Below are 21083 nucleotides of genomic sequence, written 5' to 3'. Positions count from 1 at the left end.
ATATTCCGTTGTGTATATGTACCACTACTTTTTTATCCATTCATCTGTTGATGGACATCTAGGTTGCTTCCATGTTCTAGCTATTGTAAATAGTGCTGCAATGAACAATGGGACACATGTGTCTCTTTCAATTTTGGTTTCCTCAGGGTATATGCCTAGAAGTGGGATTGCTGGGTCATATGGTGGTTTTATTCCTAGTTTTTTAAGGAATCTCCATACCATCTTCCATAGTGGCTGTATCAATTTACATTCCCATCAACAGTGCAAGATCATTCCCTTTTCTCCACACCCTCTCCAGCATTTATTGTTTGTAGACTTTTTGATGAGGGCCCTTCTGACCTGTGTGAGGTGATATCTCATTGTAGTTTTGATTTGCATTTCTCTAATAATGAGCAATGTTGAGCATCTTTTCATGTGTTTGTTAGCCATATGTATGTTTTCTTTGGAGAGATGTCTGTTTAGGTCTTTTTCCCACTTTTTGATTGGGTTGTTTGTTTTTCTGGCATTGACTTGTATGAGCTGCTTGTATATTTTGGAAATTAATCCTTTGTCAGCTGTTTCATTTGCTATTATTTTCCCCATTCTGAGGGTTGTCTTTTCACTTTGCTTACAGTTTCCTTGGCTGTGCAAAAGCTTTTAAGTTTAATCAGGTCCCACTTGTTTACTTTTGTTTTTCTTTCCATTACTCTAGGAGATGGGTCATAGAGCATCTTGCTTTGATTTATGTCATCGAGTGTTCTGCCTATGTTTTCCTCTAATAGTTTTACAGTTTCTGGTCTTACATTTAGGCCTTTAATCCATTTTGAGTTTATCTTTGTGTATGGTGTTAGGCAAAGAGTTGACTCATTGGAAAAGACCCTAATGCTGGGAAGAATTGGGGGCAGGAGGAGAAGGGGACGACAGAGGATGAGATGGCTGGATGGCATCATCAACTCAATGGACATGGGTTTGGGTGGACTCCAGGAGTTGGTGATGGACAGGGAGGACTGGAGTGCTGTGATTCATGTGGTTGCAAAGAGTCGGACATGACTGAGCGACTGAACTGAACTGAACTGAACTGATGGTGTTAGGAAGTGTTCTAATATCATTCTTTTACATGTAGCTGTCCAGTTTTCCCAGCACCATTTATTGAAGAGGCTGTCTTTGCCCCATTGTGTATTCTTGCCTTCTTTGTCAAAACTAAGGTACCATAGGTGCATGGGTTTATTTCTGGGTTTTCTATCTTGTTCAATTGGTCTATACTTTTGTTTTGTGCCAGTACCATAATGTCTTGATGACTGTAGCTTTGTAGTATAATCTGAAGTTAGGAAGGTTTATTCCTCCAGCTCCATTCTTCCTTCTCAAGAGTGCTTTGGCTATTCAGGGTCCTTTGTGTTTCCATATGAATTGTGAAATTTTTTGTTCTAGTTCTGTGAAAAATGTTTGGTAATTTCATAGGGATTGCATTGAATCTGCAGATTGTGTTTGGTAGTATAGACATTATCACAATATTGATTCTTCCTACCCAGGAACATGGAATATCTCTCCGTTTATGTCGTCTTTGATGTCTTTCATTAGTGTCTTATAATTTTCTGTGTACAGTTCTTTTGTCTCCTTAGGTAAGTTTATTCCTAGATATTTAATTCTTTTTGTTTCAGTGGTGAATGGAATTGATTCCTTAATTTCTCTTTCTGATTTTTCATTGTTAGTGTATAGAAATGCAAGTGATTTCTCTATATTGATTTTGTATCCTGCAACTTTGCTAAATTCACTGATTAGCTCTAGTAATTTCCTGATACTATCTTTAGGGTTTTCAATGTACAGGATCATGTCATCTACACACAGTGAGAGCTTTACTTCTTTTCCAATCTGGATTCCTTTTATTTCTTTTTCTTCTCTGATTGCTGTAGCTAGAACTTCCAGAACTATGTTGACTAATAGTAGTGAAAGTGGACTCCCTTGTCTTGTTCCTGATCTTAGGGGGAATGCTTTCAGTTTTTCACCATTGAGAATAATGTTTGCTGTAGGATTATCATATATGGCCTTTACTATGTTGAGGTAGGTTCCTTCTATGCCCTCCATGGTGCTTTTTAATGTGCTAGAAGAAGTTAACAAGCAGATTTGGTTATGAGGCAAATTACATAAACAGAAATTTAATTAATCCAAAAAGATACCAGAAGGTCACTATATTTTTTTTTAAACAAAATTCATTTTGTATTGGGGTATAGCTGATTAACAATGTTGTGATAGTTTCAGGTGAGCAGCCAAGGGACTCAGCCATACATATACATGAATCCATTCTATATTCTAAATCCTGTGCCAGGATCTGTAGAAAACTGTTAGAAACATACAAATCAAGAAAGGACAGTGGATCTCTGAGGCAAAAATCACTGCGAGCAAGTAAGGGGTGTGGTAATGTGGGCAGACGCAACAAAAAGGTTTGAGTAGAGGGGATTCATGAATTTGTGAACATTATGGAAAGGAGTTAGAGGCCATTGCAATTGTCCTTCTGAGCTAAGTGCATGCCTTGGAAGGAGAGGAGTTCCTGGAAAGCTCTGGAGGCTAAGAGTAGACTGAATCCACAGCATGACAGGGCATGGATATCTACTCTACCTCGTTGCCTAACCAGGGTCCACGAAGACTGAAAAGATTTGACTCTGTCAGCTTCACTGAGTCTTTTTCACTCTTCTTAGCCATTTTAGACTTTCTGTTGCTTGAATACACCAGGCTTGTGGTCTGAGACCCATACACTGGCCCTTTCTTCCACCTGCTTAGAGTTTCACCTAGGTAAATGTAGGGTTGGTTTCTTCTCATCATTCAGATATCAGCTTGAGTGTCAATGCCAGGAAAAGATATCCTATCTAAGGAAGTTCCCTCTTGCCTTTCTAAAACTCTACTTATTCTTTACCATATGCTTTTTAAAATGTATTCATATTTTTAAAATCTATTTGAAATATTGCTTTGTTAATTATTTTTGTTTCTTTCCATAGGAAAAAAAAGGTTCATAAAACAGAAAGTAAGATTTTTTTGTTCTTTATACCTAGAGGGATGCCTGATTTACAGTAGGAAGTCGATAGTATTTGCCTGACCTACAGTAGGAAGTCAATAATTGTTTGTGCATAGAGCAATGGTAAATAAAAGCTGAGAGGGAGACAGAAACAACTCTTTCTTTCTGAATCACAAGGAATGGAAAAGGATGGGAAAACCTAGTAGATTCAGCACAACCATTAAAATAAACTTTTTCAGAGACACACGTAACCCAATGTTCATTACAACACTATTTACACTAGCTCAGACAAGGAAGCAACCTAGATGTCCATCGACAGATGAATGGATTAAAAAGCTGTGGTGCATACGTATTATGGAATATTACTCAGCCATAAAATGGAATGAATTTGAGTCAGTTATAGTGAGGTGGGTGAAACTAGAGTCTGTTATACAAAGTGAAATAAGTCAGAAAGAGAAAAACAAATATCGTAGATTAATGCATATACATGGAATCTAGAAAAATGGTACTGATGAACCTATTTTCAGGGCAGGAATAGAGATGCAGGCATAGAGAAGAGACTTGTGGACACAGTGGGGGAAGGAGAGGGTGGGACAGAATTGAGAGAGTAGCACTGACATACACTACCATGTGTGAAATATATAGCTGATGGGAAGCTGCTGTATAATACAAGGAGTTCAACCCGGTATTCTGTGACAACCTAGAGGGGTGGGATGGGGTGGTGGGTTGGGGGGAGATTCAAGAGGCAGGTGACATATGACATATGTACACTTATGGTTGATTCACATTGTTGCATGACAGAAACCAACACAACATTGTAAAGCAATTATCCTCCAATTAAAAAAATACTGCTAAGTCAAAAATTAGAAAAAAAATGGAAGCTTACCTACAGAGAAGCACAAAGAAGAAAAGAAAAAAAAATCACCCAAAATAATCCCATTCAAATATAATGGTAAAAAATTTGTTATGTTTAAGATATTTATTTATACACTTAAAAATTATACAGTGTAATATCATACTGTTCCACAATTCGTTTAACAGTATGATATGATATGTAAATCTTTTCATGTTGATGTATTCTAGCATGTAGTTCTTGGTGGCTATTTGGTAATATAGTGAATAGATAAGAGTTATACCGCTTTGTTGTTGTTTAGTTGCTAAGTCATGTCTGACTCTTTGTGGTCCCATGCACTGTAGCCCACCAGGCTCCTCTGTTCATGAGATTTCACAGGCAAGGACACAGGAGTGGGTTGCCATTTCCTTCTGCAGGGGATCTTCCCGACTGTGGGATTGAACCCGGGAGTCCTGCACTGCAGGCAGATTCTTTACTGTCTGAGCCACCTATATATTGCTTTAATGAATACTTTATTGTTAACATTTGTTTCCAACTTTTGAAAGTGAAAGTGAAAGTCACTCAGTCTTATCTGACTCTTTGCGACCCCATGGACTGTAGCCTGTCAGGCTCCTCTGTCCATGGAATCCTCCAGGCCAGAATACTGGAGTGGGTAGCCATTCCCTTCTCCAGGGGATCTTCTCAACCCAGGGATCGAACCAGTTACCAACAATACCTCTATGAAAGATCTTGATGTACCTCCTTGTGTGTATACATGTATATAAACATATATACACACATATATATGTACATATATATATATATGGCTTTGATTACTTCCTCATGAGAACTTAATAGAAATGAAATTGCTGCTAAAACATATATGTAGGGTTTCATTACATATTGTAAAATTGCCCTCTAAAATGATTCCACAACCAGCAGGACGATGCACAAAATGCTTTCCAAGAGTTCATCGAATCCTGAGGCATGGATTTTTTTTTTTTGCTACAGGAATAAACAAACTTATTTCTCATTGGCAAAAATGTATTGATTGTAATGGTTCCTATTCTGATGAATAAAGATGTGTTTGAATCTATTTATGATTATTTAAAATCCAGGGTCTGAAACCAGTATCACTTTTGCACCAACCCAACAGAATGAATGAATTCAGTAAAGTTGCAGTGTCAATTTAAAATTCCTCATCAGCAGTGAATTAGAGGACTAGTTGCTCCCACCTTTGCTAAGGGTGGATCTATAATTAATTTGAATGTTTAAAACTGAAAAATTGAAAAATGTTATCTATTGATATAACTAAAATTTTCTTACTTTTTGTTATAAAATATTACATATTTACAAAAATGTAGCCCATATTTAGTTAGAAAGCATGATATCTGCAAACGCACCCATCATTGCACCTATTCTAACTTCTATTCCTTTAATCTGCTTCCCATTCAGATGTAATCAATATTCTGGATTTTTTTGTTTATGCTTCCTCAAAGCTGTTCCTCTTATAACTATGCAAGAAGTTGTCCAAGAACTCAGTGCTAATCATTCTACAGTTGTTTGGCATTTGAAGTAAATTGGAAAGGTGAAAAAGCTTGATAAGTGGATGCCTCATGAGCTAACCGCAAATCAAAAAAAAAAAAAAATCATCGTTTTGAAGTGTCATCTTCTGTTATTCTACGCAACAACAAACCATCTCTTGATCTGATTGTGATGTGGGATGAAAACTGAATTTTATATGACAATCATTGATGACTAGCTCAGTGGCTGGACTGAGAAGAAGCTCCAAAGCACTTCCCAAAGCTAAACTGCACCAAAAAAGGGTCATGGTCACTGTTTGGTGGTCTGCTGACTGTCTGATGCACCACAGCTTTCTGAATCCCTGCGAAAACATCACATCTAAGAATTATGCTCAGCAAATCCATGAGATGCACTGATAACTGTAATGCCTACATCAGCATTGGTCAACAGAAAGGGCCCAATTTTTCTCCATGACAATGCCTGACCACACATCACACAGGTAACTCGAGTTCATCGAATCCTGAGGCATGGACTTTTTTTGCTACAGGACTAAACAAACTTATTTCTCATTGGCAAAAATGTATTGATTGTAATGGTTCCTATTCTGATGAATAAAGATGTGTTTGAGCCTAGTTATGATGATTTAAAATCCAGGGTCTGAAACCAATATCACTTTTGCACCAACACAATAGAATAAATGAATTTAGTAAAGTTGCAGGATACAAAATTAATATACAGAAATTTGCTGCATTTCTATACAACAATCCAAAGAAATCAAGAAAACAATCTTATTGACAGTTGCATTAGAAATAGTAAAATATCTAGGAATAAATTTAACCAAGGAGGTGAAAGACCTATACTCTGAAAACTAGAAGATATTGATGAAAGAAACTGAAGATGACCCAAATAAGTGAAAAGAAATTTTTGTTCATAGATTGGGAGAATTAATATTGTTAAAATGTACATACTACCCAAGGAAGTCTACAGGTTCAGTGCAATCTCAATTGAAATATCCATGACATTTTTAACAGAACTAGGATAAACAATCCTTAAATTTGTATGGAACCATAAAAGAACTTAAATATTCAATGTAATCTTGAGAAAGATATACAAAGCTAAAGGTATATACTGCATGGCCTCAAACTATACTACAAAGCTATAGTAATCGAAACAGCATGATAATGGTGCAAAACAGAAACATAGATCAATGAAACAGAATAGAGAGCCTGGAAACAAACCCATGCATATACAGTCAAAGCAACTAAACAATAACAACAAATGGCAAAAGGAGACAAGAACATACAATGGGGAAAAGACAGTGCTCAGAAAGCTGGACCACTACCTGTAAAAGAAAGTGAAACTAGATCATTTTCTCACACCATATATTAAAAAGCTCAAAATGGATTAAAGACTTAAAGGTAAGCCCTGAAACCATAAAATTAGGAGAAAACATGAGCTATGTGGTCTTCTTATGCAGTTTCTCTTTGAACTCAGTCTTAGCAATATTTTTTTGGATTTGTCTCCTTAGGTGATGGAATTCCAGCTGAGCTATTTCAAATCCTAAAAGATCATGTGGTTAAAGTGCTGCACTCAGTATGCCAGCAAATATGGAAAACTCAGCAGTGGCCACAGGACCGGAAAAGGTCAGTTTTCATTCCAATCCCAAAGAAAGACAGTGCCAAAGAATGTTCAAACTACTACACAATTGCACTCATTTCACACTCTAGCAAAGTAATCCTCAAAATTCTCCAAGCCAGGCTTCAACAGTACGTGAACCAAGAGCTTCCAGATGTTCAAGCTGGATTTAGAAAAGGCAGAGGAACCAGACATCAAATTGCCAACATGCGTTGGATCATAGAAAAAAACAAGAGAATTCCAGAAAAACATCTACTTCTGCTTCATTGACTATGCTAAAGCCTTTGACTGTGTGAATCCAACAAATTGGAAGTTTCTTAAATAGATGGAAATACCAGACCACCTTATCTGCCTCCTGAGAAATCTGTATGCAGGTCAAGAAGCAACAGTTAGAACCAGACATGGAACAACAGACTGCTTCCAAATTGGGAAAGGAGTATATCAAAGCTCGGAGAAGGCAATGGCACCCCACTCCAGTACTCTTGCCTGGAAAATCCCATGGATGGAGGAGCCTGGTAGGCTACAGTCCATGGGGTCGCTAAGAGTCGGACACGACTGAGCAACTTCACTTTCACTTTTCCCTTTCATGCACTGGAGAAGGAAATGGCAACCCACTCCAGTATTCTTGCCTGGAGAATCCCAGGGACGGCGGAGCCTGGTGGGCTGTCGTCTATGGGGTCACACAGAGTCGGACACGACTGAAGTGACTTAGCAGCAGCAGCATATCAAAGCTGAATATTGTCACCCCGCTTACTTAACTTTATATTCAGAGTACATCATGTGAAATGCTGGGCCGGATGATGCACAAGCTGGAATCAAGATTGCTGGCAGAAATATCAATAACTTCAGATATGCAGATGACACCAACCTTATGGCAGAAAGCAAAGAGGAACTAAAGAGCCTCTTGATGAAAGTAAAAGAGGAGAGTGAAAAAGCTGGTTTAAAACTCAACATTCAAAAAACGGAGATCATGGCATCTGATCCCATCACTTCATGGCAAATAGATGGGGAAACAATGGACATAGTGATAGACGTTATTTTCCTGGGCTCTAAAATCACTGCAGATGGTGATTGCAGCCATGAAATTAAAAGATGCTTGCTCTTTGGAAAAGCTATGACAAACCTAGACAGCATATTAAAAAGAAGAGACATTACTTTGCCAACAAAGGCCCATATAGTTAAATCTATGGTTTTTCCAGTAGTTATGCATGGATATGAGAATTGGACCATAAAATAGGCTGAATACCCAAGAATTTATTCTTTTGAACTGTTGTGTTGGAGAAGACTCTTGAGAGTCCCTTGGACTGCAAGGAGATCCAACCGGTCTATCCTAAAGGAAATCAGTCCTGAATATTCACTGGAAGGGCTGATGCTGAAGCTAAAGCTCCAATACTTTGGCCATCTGATGCGAACAGCCAACTCATTAGAAAAGACCCTGATGCTTGGAAAGATCCAAGGCAGGAGGAGAAGGGGATGACAGAGGATGCGATGGTTGAATGGCATCCCCAACTCAATGGATGTGAGTTTGAGCAAGCTCAGGGAGATGAAGGTCAGGGAAGCCTGATGTGCTACAGCCCGTGGGGTTGTAAAGAGTCGGACATGACTGAGCAACTGAACAAATAATAAACCTTTTTATAGGTCAAATAAGGCTGTCTATTTGTAAAAGGTGTATCTATTTTCAGAACATTCTGGCATAACAATTCCTCTTAAATTGCAGTAATTAACATTAATATTTTATAACTTGACAACACTCTGATGAAACATGTCTGTAGTCCAGAGTCCTGGATTTTGAGTCTTGTGGGACTGAAAGGGATTTAGTGAGCCAAAATTGCTGATATAAGAGACAGCCTTATGTTCTGAGGTTTCTCATTTGCTGTTACCTCCTTTTCTCATCAAAGAGTGTCTTTTTGCTATGAAACCTTTAGTAAGTACTAGCGTAGAAAAATACTCTATTTCCTGCTGTTTCGCGAGCATTCTAAGGTGTTGGGTTTCTTGGTTAGATCTACTGTACTGATTCATATTAAAGCAAAAATATTTCTGTACGTTGATTTAAGACACCATTAAATTTGATACCAAGAAGCTACTTTCTTTTTTCTGTTCTTTTTATTTCCCGGGTGAAAATCAGGACGGACTCTGAGGCATACTTCACAGGAAAATCCAATGAATGAAGGGCTGGTTATTCCCAAGACTCACACAAATGCTTGGCCACCACATGATAATTAGATTTTTTTTTTCACTTGAGGAAAACAATATTAAGCTCTTTGTCTCAGAGAGGTTTACAATCTCAATCAGAGTGAAACTGTCCTTTCCTGAACCTAGAAAAATGTTTCTATTTCAAGCAGTATCATGCAAAACATATGTAAAACAAATGTTTTACTGTTGGCTGCTGCTGCTAACTCGATTCAGTCGTGTCCGACTCTGTGCGACCCCATAGACAGCAGCCCACCAGGCTCCTCCGTCCCTGGGATTCTCCAGGCAAGAACACTGGAGTGGGTTGCCATTTCCTTCTCCTATGAAAGTGTTTTACTGTTTAGCAGATCCAAAATTAATCCACCCTATCTTTGGGTCTCTCTGCAGTGATTGCTCAGTAATTTCCTCTCCCTTTAACTTAATCTACAGTTTTCTTGTTATTTGACGTATTTGTTACATATGTATTCTGGGCAATGCATGGAAATGAGTAGCAAGATGTATAACACTATGACTTTTGCTAAGGGCACTGGGGCGATGATGCTCAACTGGATGGTGAATGAAGAGTGGAATTTTGACTGGAAAAGAGGGAGGAGGAAAAGCATGATATTTTTATCTTTTCTATGCCTTATTCCTTTCTATTCCCCTATGCTCTATGTCCTGCTAGTTTTTCATGGTAGATAAATTCCTAAGTGATGTTTTCAGTTTCTGTGTTTTATAAACTCTCAGTTTCTGTCATTTGGCGCTCTGAATCCATCAAAATAACTCTGATTTTTTCTTTCAGAAATTATAGCTCATATAATGGAAGTTTTCTATCTTTTCACACAATTTGGAAGGAATTGATCTACCATCTGAGGGAAATAGACTCAGCTTAACTCAGGTAAGAGAGATTTCTGGTTCTTACTGCTCTTCTTTGCAAATAGGATTAATAACATTTTCATCACTGGATATGAGTCATTTCTAGGACTCTGAGAAGATTCACTTGTGTTGTTTTTGATGCAACACAGATGAAACAGACAGTGGAATGCAGTAAAATACATTTCTCATGTGAAAAGCTCATTATAGGGAACTAAGACCAGGTATAGGCAGCATAGCATAATTCGGGTGTCAGGTTGTTGATGTCTCTTTCTGATGTGCAAGGAGGGCGGGTTAAAAGTGGGAGAACTGTATGGGCTTCTCCGGCAGTCCAGGGGTTAAGACTCTGTACTTCCACCGCATGGTCCTTCAGCTGTCTGATTCCTGGCTGGGGAACTAAGATCACACATACTGTTCAGTCAAGAAAATAAAAAGGTGGGAGAGTTATAGCAACCTGAAATAGTCCAGAAGCATGGCACAGTTTATTGTTTAGTTGCTAAGTTATGTCCAACTATTTTACAATCCCATGGACTGTAGTCTGCCAGGTTCTTCTGTCCATGAGATCTCCCAGGCAAGAACACTGGAGTGGGTTGCCATTTCCTTCTCCAGGGGATCTTTCTGACCCAGGGATCGAATCCGCATCACCTGTTTGACAGATGGATTCTTTACCACTGAGCCACCAGGGAATCTCATGGTACAATTAGGGACATATATAACTAAAAGGGCTTCCCTTGTGGCTCAGCTGGCAAAGATCTGCCTGCAATGCAGGAGACCTGGGTTTGACCCCTGGGTTGGGAAGATACCCTGGAGAAGGGAAAGGCTGCCCACTCCAGTATTCTGGCCTGGAGAATTCCATGGACTGTAGAGCCCATGGGCTCACAAAGAGTCGGGCACAACTGAGCGACTTTCACATAACTGAAATAAAAATCTTGTGACAGTTGTTAGATTTGGGTTTTATATAAACCTAGGTGACTGCATTGATTTCCTCTAGCCCTTCATGTAGAAGTGGCTCAACATGTAAATGGCTTAATTGAAAAGGGTCTGGAAACGATGCTTTGGAGGCCAGGAACTTGGAAGAGAATAGATCTTGGTGAGGATGTCATAGTGGAGGTCTTGGACAGCCAGGGACTGTCTGAGAGAAGTAGATAATGAGCAGGAGCAGAAGGCAGTATGACAAGAGATGGTAGAGGAGCTGAAGATGAGGTGGCAGACACCAAAGACCCTCTGCCTGTCGAGTTCCTTGTAGTAAAAGCTACTTCCTCACACCCTTGAAATTACTTTGTCTTTAGGTTGTCAGTGACTTACAGAATAGTGTAGTGAAAAGCCCTGGACTCTGGAGTCAACTTGCTTTTTAAATTAATATTTTTTCTTTAAAGAGAAAAACACAATGAAAATAGAAAATTTATCATCCATAGCCTCTTCATAGAAAGTAACTGTTAAAATTTTGACATTTTCTTCCAGTACTTTTTAATCCATTGCATCTTTAAAACAATTGCAAGAATTGGATCTGTATTGGACACCTAGCTATGCAAAATTAGGCAATTAATTCGATCTCTTTGAGTTATTTTGTATCTGCAAAATATGGATCATATTCCTTTTTCCTATGCTCTACCCTCTACTGTGAAACAAAAGATATAAAAGACTTTTCAGAGCTGTAAACTTTTAGAAAAAGGAAATTAATGTTATAAATTCTGATTTTGTATTCTGTAGGAAATTATTAATAAAACAGGGTTAAAAAGTAACAGCATTTTGGTAGGAAACAACTTGAAGAAATTGTCTTATTTGAAATTATGTGAGAGAGTAGGTGCATTCTTGATTCAGATGAGTTTATAACTCATATGGCTAACTGTGAGGAATAATGATATTCCTACATACTATATTTTATTTTCAGAGGGTATAGCACAGCTATAATGTATAAATTAAATAATATATCATATATATATATAGTATTAGTGTTTTCTAAAGCCAGTATGAGATCAGAATAAATAGAAGTATGTCATGCAAATTTCAGGAAATAATTGTATTATATATATGATTAGATAGACTCTTTTTAATATCTTAAAACAAAGATTCATTAACAAGTTAAGGAAGTAGAAATATGTGTAGACAGTAAAGAAGACAAGAAATCTACTAACATGTTTAAAAGAGTTGAGAAAGAAGATGTCATTAGTAATAAAAAGTGTTTATCCTGCATGTAAGATTAAGGAGAGGTATAATACTTAAAAATTATGTCATTTAGTCACTGACCAAAGATTTAGTTGATGACTTCTTTGGCATTTTTTACATGCATAATGAAGTGAAAGTTGCTCAGTCGTGTCTGACTCTTTGTGACCCCATGGACTATAGAGTCCATGGAATTCTCCAGGCTAGAATACTGGAGTGGGTAGCCAGTCTCTTCCCCAGGGGGTCTTTCCAACCCAGGGATTGAACCCAGGTCTCCACATTGCAGGTGGATTCTTTACCTGCTGAGCCACAAGGGAAGCCCAGGAATACTGGAGTGGGTAGCCTATCCCTTAATTGAACCGGGGTCTCCTGCATTGCAGGTGGATTCTCTACCAACTGAGCTATCAGGGAAGCCTTCACATGTATAAAAGATCATTATCTGGTGAATCATAATAATTTCTATCTCTTCTAAGTAGTAAGCAGAAGTAAACAGTTGTAAATAATCATCCGAAGTAAATTATGTCTGACGGTTTGGAGAGAAGTGAGAAAGCCATTCATGAAGTCCTCTAAAGGATGCACAAAACAGGTTTTAGAATTTACACAGTTGCACATATCTAAAGTTGTGCGTTGTGTATGTAGCCTTCATCTTCCCTTTGGCCTCTAAGTTACAATGATTTAAGTCCTCCCCTATGTTAATGATTCTAGTTATAATCTTTTCAATTATGCCCACATAAGAATACTTAGAGAAGTGGGGTAATTAAATAAGATGGTATTGCTAAGCTATCTGGAAGTGAGTCAGAATAAATCTATTCCAGCATCAGATACTAATATCTAAGCCTTTGGGTCATTTACTTTTCATTTATGAATATTTTGTATGTTCCATGACCAGAAATATCTGTGGCTCACGGAGAAGGAAATGGCAACCCACTCCAGTATTCTCGCCTGGAGAATCCTGTGGACAGAGGAGCCTGGAGGGCTGAGGTCCATAGGGTTGCACAGAGTCGGACACAACTGAAGCAACTTAGCATGCATGCATGCATTGGAGAAGGAAATGGCAACCCACTCCAGTATTCTTGCCTCGAGAATCCCAGGGATTGAGGAGCCTGGTGGGCTGCCATCTGTGGGGTTGCACAGAGTCGGACACGACTGAAGCGACTTAGCAGCAGCAGCAGCAGCAGCATGTAATAGGAATGACCTTTGATGAAAAGAGATAGTTAAAGTGTTAATCACTCAGTCATATCTGACCCTTTGTGACTCCATGGACTAAAGCCTGCCAGACTCCTCTGTCCATGGGATTTCCCAGGCAAGAATACTAGATTGGATTGCCATGCCCTCCTCCAGGGGCTCTTCCTGACCCAGGGATTGAACCTGCATGTCCTGCATTGGAGGCAGATTCTTTATTGTCTGAACCACCTGGGAAACCCATTTCTCTTCAAATATAGACCAGGAAGAAATATAGCCTAATTCTTCCCCCATGGAGTAAGAATTCAAGCCTCCTGTAATGTCCATAATGCCCCTCCTTCACTACTATCAGTTGTCTGTCCTTTAAATATTCTTCCTTTGTCTAATCTTTTTAATTTTTTAAAAAATTGAGTATGATTGAAATATAACATTGTATTAGTTTCAGGTGCACAGCATAATGGGAACATAAATCTGTAAGGATTTAAGTCCTTTCCTATGTTAATGATGAGTTAGAATTCTTATTTGAGGAGTTATAATCTTCAGGTCCAGCCTGTAGAATAGGCGTTACCAACAGAGAGAGAGAGATGACAAAGTCTTTGCACATCCCATTAGCTACAATATTTTTCAGAAAGTAGGAAACGGTGAACAGTATAAGATGATGCATAGAGATCAGAAGGATAAAGATTTAGCTATTTTGAAGTATTTGGTAATCTTCATGAGACCAGTTTAAAGAAGGTAGAGAGACAGCTGTTAGACTGCAAAGAGTTGAAGAGGAGGTCATTGATGGGCAATATAGCAGAGAGTATTAAAGGGGTATAAATATTTCTTTTAAAAAATCTTTATTAGAAGATAATTACTTTACAATATTGTGCTGGTTTCTGTCATATATCAACATGAATCAGCCATAGGTATATGTATGTCCCCTTCCTCTTGAACCTCCCTCCAGTCTCCCATCCTATCCCACCCCTCTAGGTTGTCACAGAGTACTGGATTTGAGCTCTCTGCATCATACAGCAAATTTTCACTGGCTATCTGTTTTACATATGGTAATGTATATGTTTCAATGCTACTCTCTCAATTCGTCCCACCCTCTCTTCCTCTTGCTGTGTCCGCAAATCTGTTCTTTATGTCTGTGTCTCCACTGCCGCTCTGCAGGCAGGTTTATTATTACCATCTTTCTAGATTCCATATATATACATTAATATACAATATTTGTCTTTCTCTGACTTACTTCACTCTGTATAATAACCTCTAGGTTCATCTACCTCATTAGAACTGAGTAAAATGTGTTCCTTTTTATAGCTGAGTAATAAGGAATTTGTACTTTTAAAGGCAATAAGACCCACTGGACATGTTTTGGTGGTAGTAGTTATATAATGAAAGTGCTACCTAGGTACCTGGGCTTCCCAGGTGGCTCAGATGATAAAGAATCTGCCTGCAATGCAGGAGACCTGGGTTCAACCCCTGGGTTGGGAAGTTCCCCTGGAGGAGGGTATGGTCATCCACTCTAGTCTTCTTGCCTGGAGAATTCCCATGGACAGAGGAGCGGCGTTGTGAAGAGTCGGACACGACTGAACAATTAAGCACAGCACCTAGGTGAAGCAATCTGATGGCTAGAATATAGGTTAGATAGGGGAGAGATCAGTTGTTTGGTATTGCAGGATTTCAGTAATGATGAGGAAAGGCCATCAAGATTTGAGAAGAGTAGGATGGATAAGATGCCTGAAGTATTATAACAGATCTGGAGGAAAAGCTGCATTGGGGAATAGAGAGATTATTAGTTTTGTAGTAATCATGTGAAATTTCACCAATATCTAAGCATCTAGGGGACAGTGTTTAGTGAGCTATGGGAAATACAGCTATGAAGTTTAGGATAGAATTAGGGGATGAATAGATTCAACCTGCATTTATATGTTGGGGAAATACTAGATCTTTTCATATATATTGTCTTTCACACAGTGGTCAGGCTTTTGGGGAAGGTATTAATATAATTAGAATACATGAAAGCCCATTAGGTGAAGAGAAAAACAATAAGATCTTAAATAATTTTATTATTTATACAGTGAATAAGTGTTGAAAAACCAGGGAAAGACAAAAGGAGGGCTTTGAGAAATAGGACTACCAGGAGAGTTTAGTGCCACTAAAGATATTTATAATAACATCATTATGATTAACAGTTACTGAGTTCTTGGTATGAGTCAAATACTGGTCTAAGTTCTTTTCCTTTAGATATTTTTGAGGCCAGACTATTTTCACTCCATTTTAACAGTGAATAAACTTAAACACAGTAAGATTAAATCATTTTTCCAAGGTCAGGGTAAATGGTAGGGCAGGTAGTTGAGTTTAAACATAGCAATCTGGTTTGTGATTTTTCACTTCTAATCAACATTTTACATCTCTCTCTCCAGAACATTAAATATTTGAAGGAAAATGAATAAACTAATTTAAATAAACTATGTAATACTCTAACTTGTACATTTGGAAAGATGAACAGGTTTGGATTTTATTTTGAATTCTAATTCTTTGCTATTTTGTAGAGAAAATTTCATTTATTTTTAAGGTCAACCTTCATTTTGGCAGAAAATGTTTGATCTGAGATTAATTCTGACTTTGGAGCCCTAAAAAATCAAACTCTCAGGTTGAAAAAAGTGAAAAGTGAGGTAGTTGCTCAGTCGTGTCCAACTCTGCAACCCCATGGACTGTAGCCCACCATGTGCTTCTGTCCTTGGAATTCTCCAGGCAAGAGTACTGGAGTGGGTTGCTGTTTCCTTTTCAAGAGGCTCTTCCCAACCCAGGGATTGAGCCCAGGTCTCCTGCATTGCAGGCAGATTCTTTACCATTTGAGACACACGCAATCTCTTCTTTAATCATCTCATTGCAAAACAACAAATAAAAATATTGTTATTGAGAGTTACAGTTACTTCAAACATCAGCACCATGTTATTTATTTCACAGATTTTTAAGCACTTTTCTATTGCCAAGTAGTTATTCCAACAATACTTAACAAGGAATTCAATATTGTGAATTAGGTGGTATTTACATCCTCGGAGAGATCAGAGGGTGAAAAATATCAGGTTGACTGGATACACTGAATGAATCTTGAAAATGAATGGGATAGATGATTTCTGAAAGTTCAGTTTAAATATTATAATCTACATGTATAAAGCATATATTAAGTATATGTGATATTAGGGTGTGTTGAATACAGGGCTGTTGCAAGAATCAGATGTTAATTTCAATAAAAAATTAATAACAGCATGCAGAATGATTCATGAGTAACATAGCAAGAACTTTTGGAACCGACCAATTTAGATAAATTTAAGCAGAGGATGATTATTCTTGAAATTCAAATTTGAGGCTGGAAGGTTAATGGAATGCATATTTTAATGTACATGAGATAAAGATAGTGAGATGGAAATCATGACAGTAAGCAAAACAGGGAGGATAGATTCAGGAGGCATAATATGTAAAACAAATAGAAGTTTTAGAGGATAAAAAGGAACTGATTTAATTTAAATGGGAAGAGGAATGAGAAGAGGGGTGTGAAAAGTGTTTTAAAGAACTCAGCTTAACTGGTGTTGGGGAAAAGTGGAAGGAAATAAAGTATATTAATAGGAAAATAATTGGCATCTTACTTTAAAATAAGAATGCAGAAATGTATCTCTGGAAGAGACAATAAACATGAAAAGTATAGATAAGTATATAGGACTTTTGTGTTAATAAGGGAGTGATAAAATGAATACTATCTTTACCAAACCAACACAAATTAAATGTGGAAAAGTTCTCTTTTTGCTGATGACATTATTGTAAGCCAAGAAAATCCAAGACATTACTGTAAAAAATTATTATACAGAATGTGGTAAGGTTTCTGGTTATTAGGAGAAAATGAACTTTTCTTCATTCTTGCAAGATGAATCTAGACATGGAAATGAGAAAAGAGATTCTGTTCATAATGCTAAGAAAAAAAGCTAAAAAATACATAGGAACAATTTGTACAAAGAAGGTATAGAATATGTGCAATAAAAGACAAAATCTTATTAAATGACATGAAACAAAATTTGAACAGATGAATAGATGCACCATATTCTTATTTATTTATTTGGCTGTGTTGGGTCTTAGTTGCAGCATGAGAACTCTTAGTAGCAGCATGTGGGATCTACTTCTCTGACCATGAATCCAACCTTGTACCCTTGCATGAGAACTCGAAGTCTCAGCATCTGAACCACCAGAGAAGTCCCAAGCATGATGTTCTTAAATGGGAAGATATCATCATAACAATGCCACTTCATTCCAAGTTAATATATAAATTTCATGCAATTAAAATCAAGACAAGTGGAATTTTTTTAGGGGGATTGGATAAAATGATCTTAAAGTTTATATGGAATAATACATACTCAAGAATAGCCAAGAAAGCATGAAAAATAATAACAGGAAAGGAGGGACTTGCTTTATCATGAGACAAAGCATAAAGCCACTATTATGAAATACTTTGATATTTCTACAGATGTAGATAAATATATCAGTGGAAATAGAATAAAGAATTTGGAAGCAGATCCCAAATATCTGAAAATTAAGCAAAATGAAAATGGTAATTAAATTCAGTGGGGAAAGAATGGGCTATTTAACACATGGTGCCATTACATGGTGCCATTACAATTCTATTATACCTGGAATAAATTAAAAGTGGCCTGATATTTTAAAACATATACAAATGTAATAGAGCACAGTTCTAAATAGAAAACAAAATGCAATGAAATATTGAAAGAAAATCTAAGGGTATATATGTATGATCCAGGAACAAAGGTGATCGTAACTGAGACTAAATTCAGTAGCTATAACGCAAGTAAGAGCTATATTTAATCATATAACATTTAAATCATATAACTTGGGTATATCCAAAGAAATCATAAACAAAATAACAGATAATTGACTTAAAAATATAACAAATGACAAAAACTTAACATTTACAATATAAAAAGAGCTCTTACAAATGACAAGAAAAAGCACAATAAGAAATAGGAAAATACACGGAATGGTAATTCACAGAAGAGAAATCCAAACTGCAAGAAAATATGTTCAAATTTTTTGATTGTCAGACAATAAAAATTAGAGTAACAATGAACTATATACTTTTCACTCACTACACTGGCAACAATTTAAAAAGTGTTAACATTTATTCTTGTGGAAATATGTATATTATAGCCTTTTGGAAATGCAATTAGGCAAAACTACCCAAATTAAAAATATATGTACTTTGACCCAGTAATCTCATTTTAAGCGTTGATGCCATGAAAGAAAAAATTAATACAAAAGGATGTGTATGTAAAGATACTTGTAGCATTGTTTGTAGGGCTTCCAAAACTAGAAACTAGGTAAGTGCTTATTAACAGGGAAATTAGTAAATAAATTGTGGTCTATCCACATGTGAATTAGACAGTTATTACAAAGAATAAATTAGAGCACCTCTCCAGACAGCTTTCTGTACCTTTTTGTACATGTTTTCATTCTGTGGCATATTTCAATTGAGAAACTTGGAAGTACAAATCTCTCTATTTCCTGAGTAACCTCTCTTTAAATCCAAAGGTGCTTTAGTCTACATTTTCCTTTCTTGTTTAGACACTAAAGCCCAAACTAAATTTGAGGTATATGATTAAATGATATCAAAGATTTATGCAGGGAACATTTCTGATTCTGGCTCTTTGTCATACTTGTACTGTGGAAACTCTAAGTAACTCTAAAATGGCAAGGTGATCTTTAGTTTCTGACATTTTTGCAAGGACCTTCTTTCCAACTTACTAATTATGTCTGTCTCCCTCCTATGCTCTTCAGTTAACGTCAGGGTCAGCCTTGTGCAGGAAGTGATGGATGGAAGAAATCGCTCGGTGGTGTCTGAATTTTTGCTGCAGGGACTCACCAGTTCTTGGGAGATCCAGATTCTTCTTTTTCTAGTTTTCACAATGTTTTATACAGCGAGTATGTTGGGAAACCTTCTCATTGTGCTCATGATTCTCTCAGACCACCATTTACACTCCCCCATGTACTTTTTGTTGGCAAATCTCTCCTTCATCGACACAGGTGTTTCCAGCATTGCAACCCCAAAGATGATTTCTGACCTTTTCAGAAGACACAAAGTCATTTCCTTGAGAGGCTGCATCACTCAGATGTTCTTTATTCACACTGTTGGGGGTGCGGAGATGGTCCTGCTCATAGTCATGGCCTATGACCGGTACGTTGCCATCTGTAAGCCGCTCCACTACCTGACCATCATGAGCCTAAGAATGTGCACTTCTCTTCTGGCTGTTGCTTGGACCATTGGACTCATCCACTCTGTGGCCCAGCTGGCTTTTGTTGTCAACTTACCCTTTTGTGGTCCCAATGAAATGGATAGCTTTTACTGTGATTTTCCTCGGTTCATCAAACTTGCATGTACAGACACGTATAGATTGGAGTTTCTGGTCACTGCCAACAGTGGCTTCATCTCCGTGGGCACCTTCTTGATCCTGATTGTGTCTTACATCTTCATCCTGGTCATGGTTCCCAAACACTCTTCAGGTGGCTCATCCAAGGCCCTTTCTACCCTCTCAGCTCACATCACTGTGGTAGTTTTTTTCTTTGGCCCTTGCATTACTGTCTATGTGTGGCCATTCCCTACCTTACCCATAGATAAATTTTTAGCCATCTTTGATGCTCTTATTACTCCTTTTATGAATCCTATTATCTACACACTTAGAAACAAGGAGATGACGATGGCAATGAGGAGACTGTTTGGTAAGGTTTTAAGTTTCAAGCAGAGTTTTTTCATGCACAATCCAAAAAATTCAGATTGATCTTGACTATTCTTGGAAATTGTCCTCTTTTAATTACACTTTTCATAGATATATTTCAGTGTATTTAATGATGTTGTTTGGGCTTCTCTGGTGATTCAGTGGTAAAGAATCGGCCTGTAAGCAGGAGATACAGGTTTGATCCCTGGGTCAGAAAGACTTTTCATAAATCTTTTCAGTGTATTTAAGATTTTCAGTATCCACTGTGAAACCTCTCCTCACGGATTCTGTTCTCAGCTGGTCAGTTTTTCATAGGGACACTTACTCTAAGGAATCTGAAAATATTAGGGAGTAGTAAATTCAGTGGGCTTCTCCAGTAGCTCAGCGGTAAAGAATCTGCAATGAAGGAGATGCAGGTTCAGTCCCTGAGTTGGGAATATCCGCTAGGAGGAGGGCATGGCAACCCACGGACAGAGGAGCCTGTTGGGCTACAGTCCATAGGGTTGCAAAGAGTCACACACGACTAAGGGACTGAATACACATGCACAGTAAATTCAGCACTGGAATATAACGTTCTTACTAGTTTTTATCATAGATGTTGGTAAAGGCTCATGTATCATATAATGGGCACATTTTCTATTAAAACAAAATGTTGGATACTCTTCTCTTTGGTAGCAATTCTCAAAGATGTAGCTCTTCTGGTATACATATATATACAGCTATTCAAGCCCTTTGTGTTTCTCAGTGTCTATACACCCAGAAGAAAAAACAAAACAAAAGAAAAGTATCTATGTAACTTTGAGAATTTGAGGCTTCTAACATCTGAATTTTGCCATCCACACTCAGATTTAATTAATAATAAGGTTTTTTAATTTAGTTAGGATTAGAATATTAAATTTTGGACAACTCATAGAGTGACAACTCAGGAGGCATTAATATTATTAATCAATCAAAT

At 37.5% G+C, this 21083-nt stretch overlaps 2 protein-coding genes across 2 annotated transcripts in view; one reads left to right on the top strand and one right to left on the bottom strand.

The window, feature by feature from the left end:
- Positions 1–21083, bottom strand: part of LOC145513832 (uncharacterized) — a 139097-nt gene that overhangs the window by 53252 nt on the left and 64762 nt on the right. The window lies entirely within an intron of this gene.
- On the top strand, positions 17478–20191 carry LOC145512432 (olfactory receptor 4F3/4F16/4F29-like). The gene has a single exon (XM_081506141.1). It carries the CDS (start codon positions 19166–19168, stop codon positions 20189–20191), a length of 1026 nt encoding a protein of 341 aa, XP_081362267.1. The 5' UTR covers positions 17478–19165.

This window comes from Giraffa tippelskirchi, chromosome 7 (genome assembly GCF_054371585.1).
Source record: "Giraffa tippelskirchi isolate mGirTip1 chromosome 7, T2T-mGirTip1v1.2.pri, whole genome shotgun sequence".
In the NCBI taxonomy this organism is placed as follows: domain Eukaryota; kingdom Metazoa; phylum Chordata; class Mammalia; order Artiodactyla; family Giraffidae; genus Giraffa; species Giraffa tippelskirchi.
This window is presented reverse-complemented; position numbering and strand designations above follow the sequence as displayed.

Bases quoted from the DNA above. Each gene is read 5' to 3' on its own strand.
- LOC145512432 (XM_081506141.1), top strand. From the start codon at position 19,166: ATGTCTGTCTCCCTCCTATGCTCTTCAGTTAACGTCAGGGTCAGCCTT.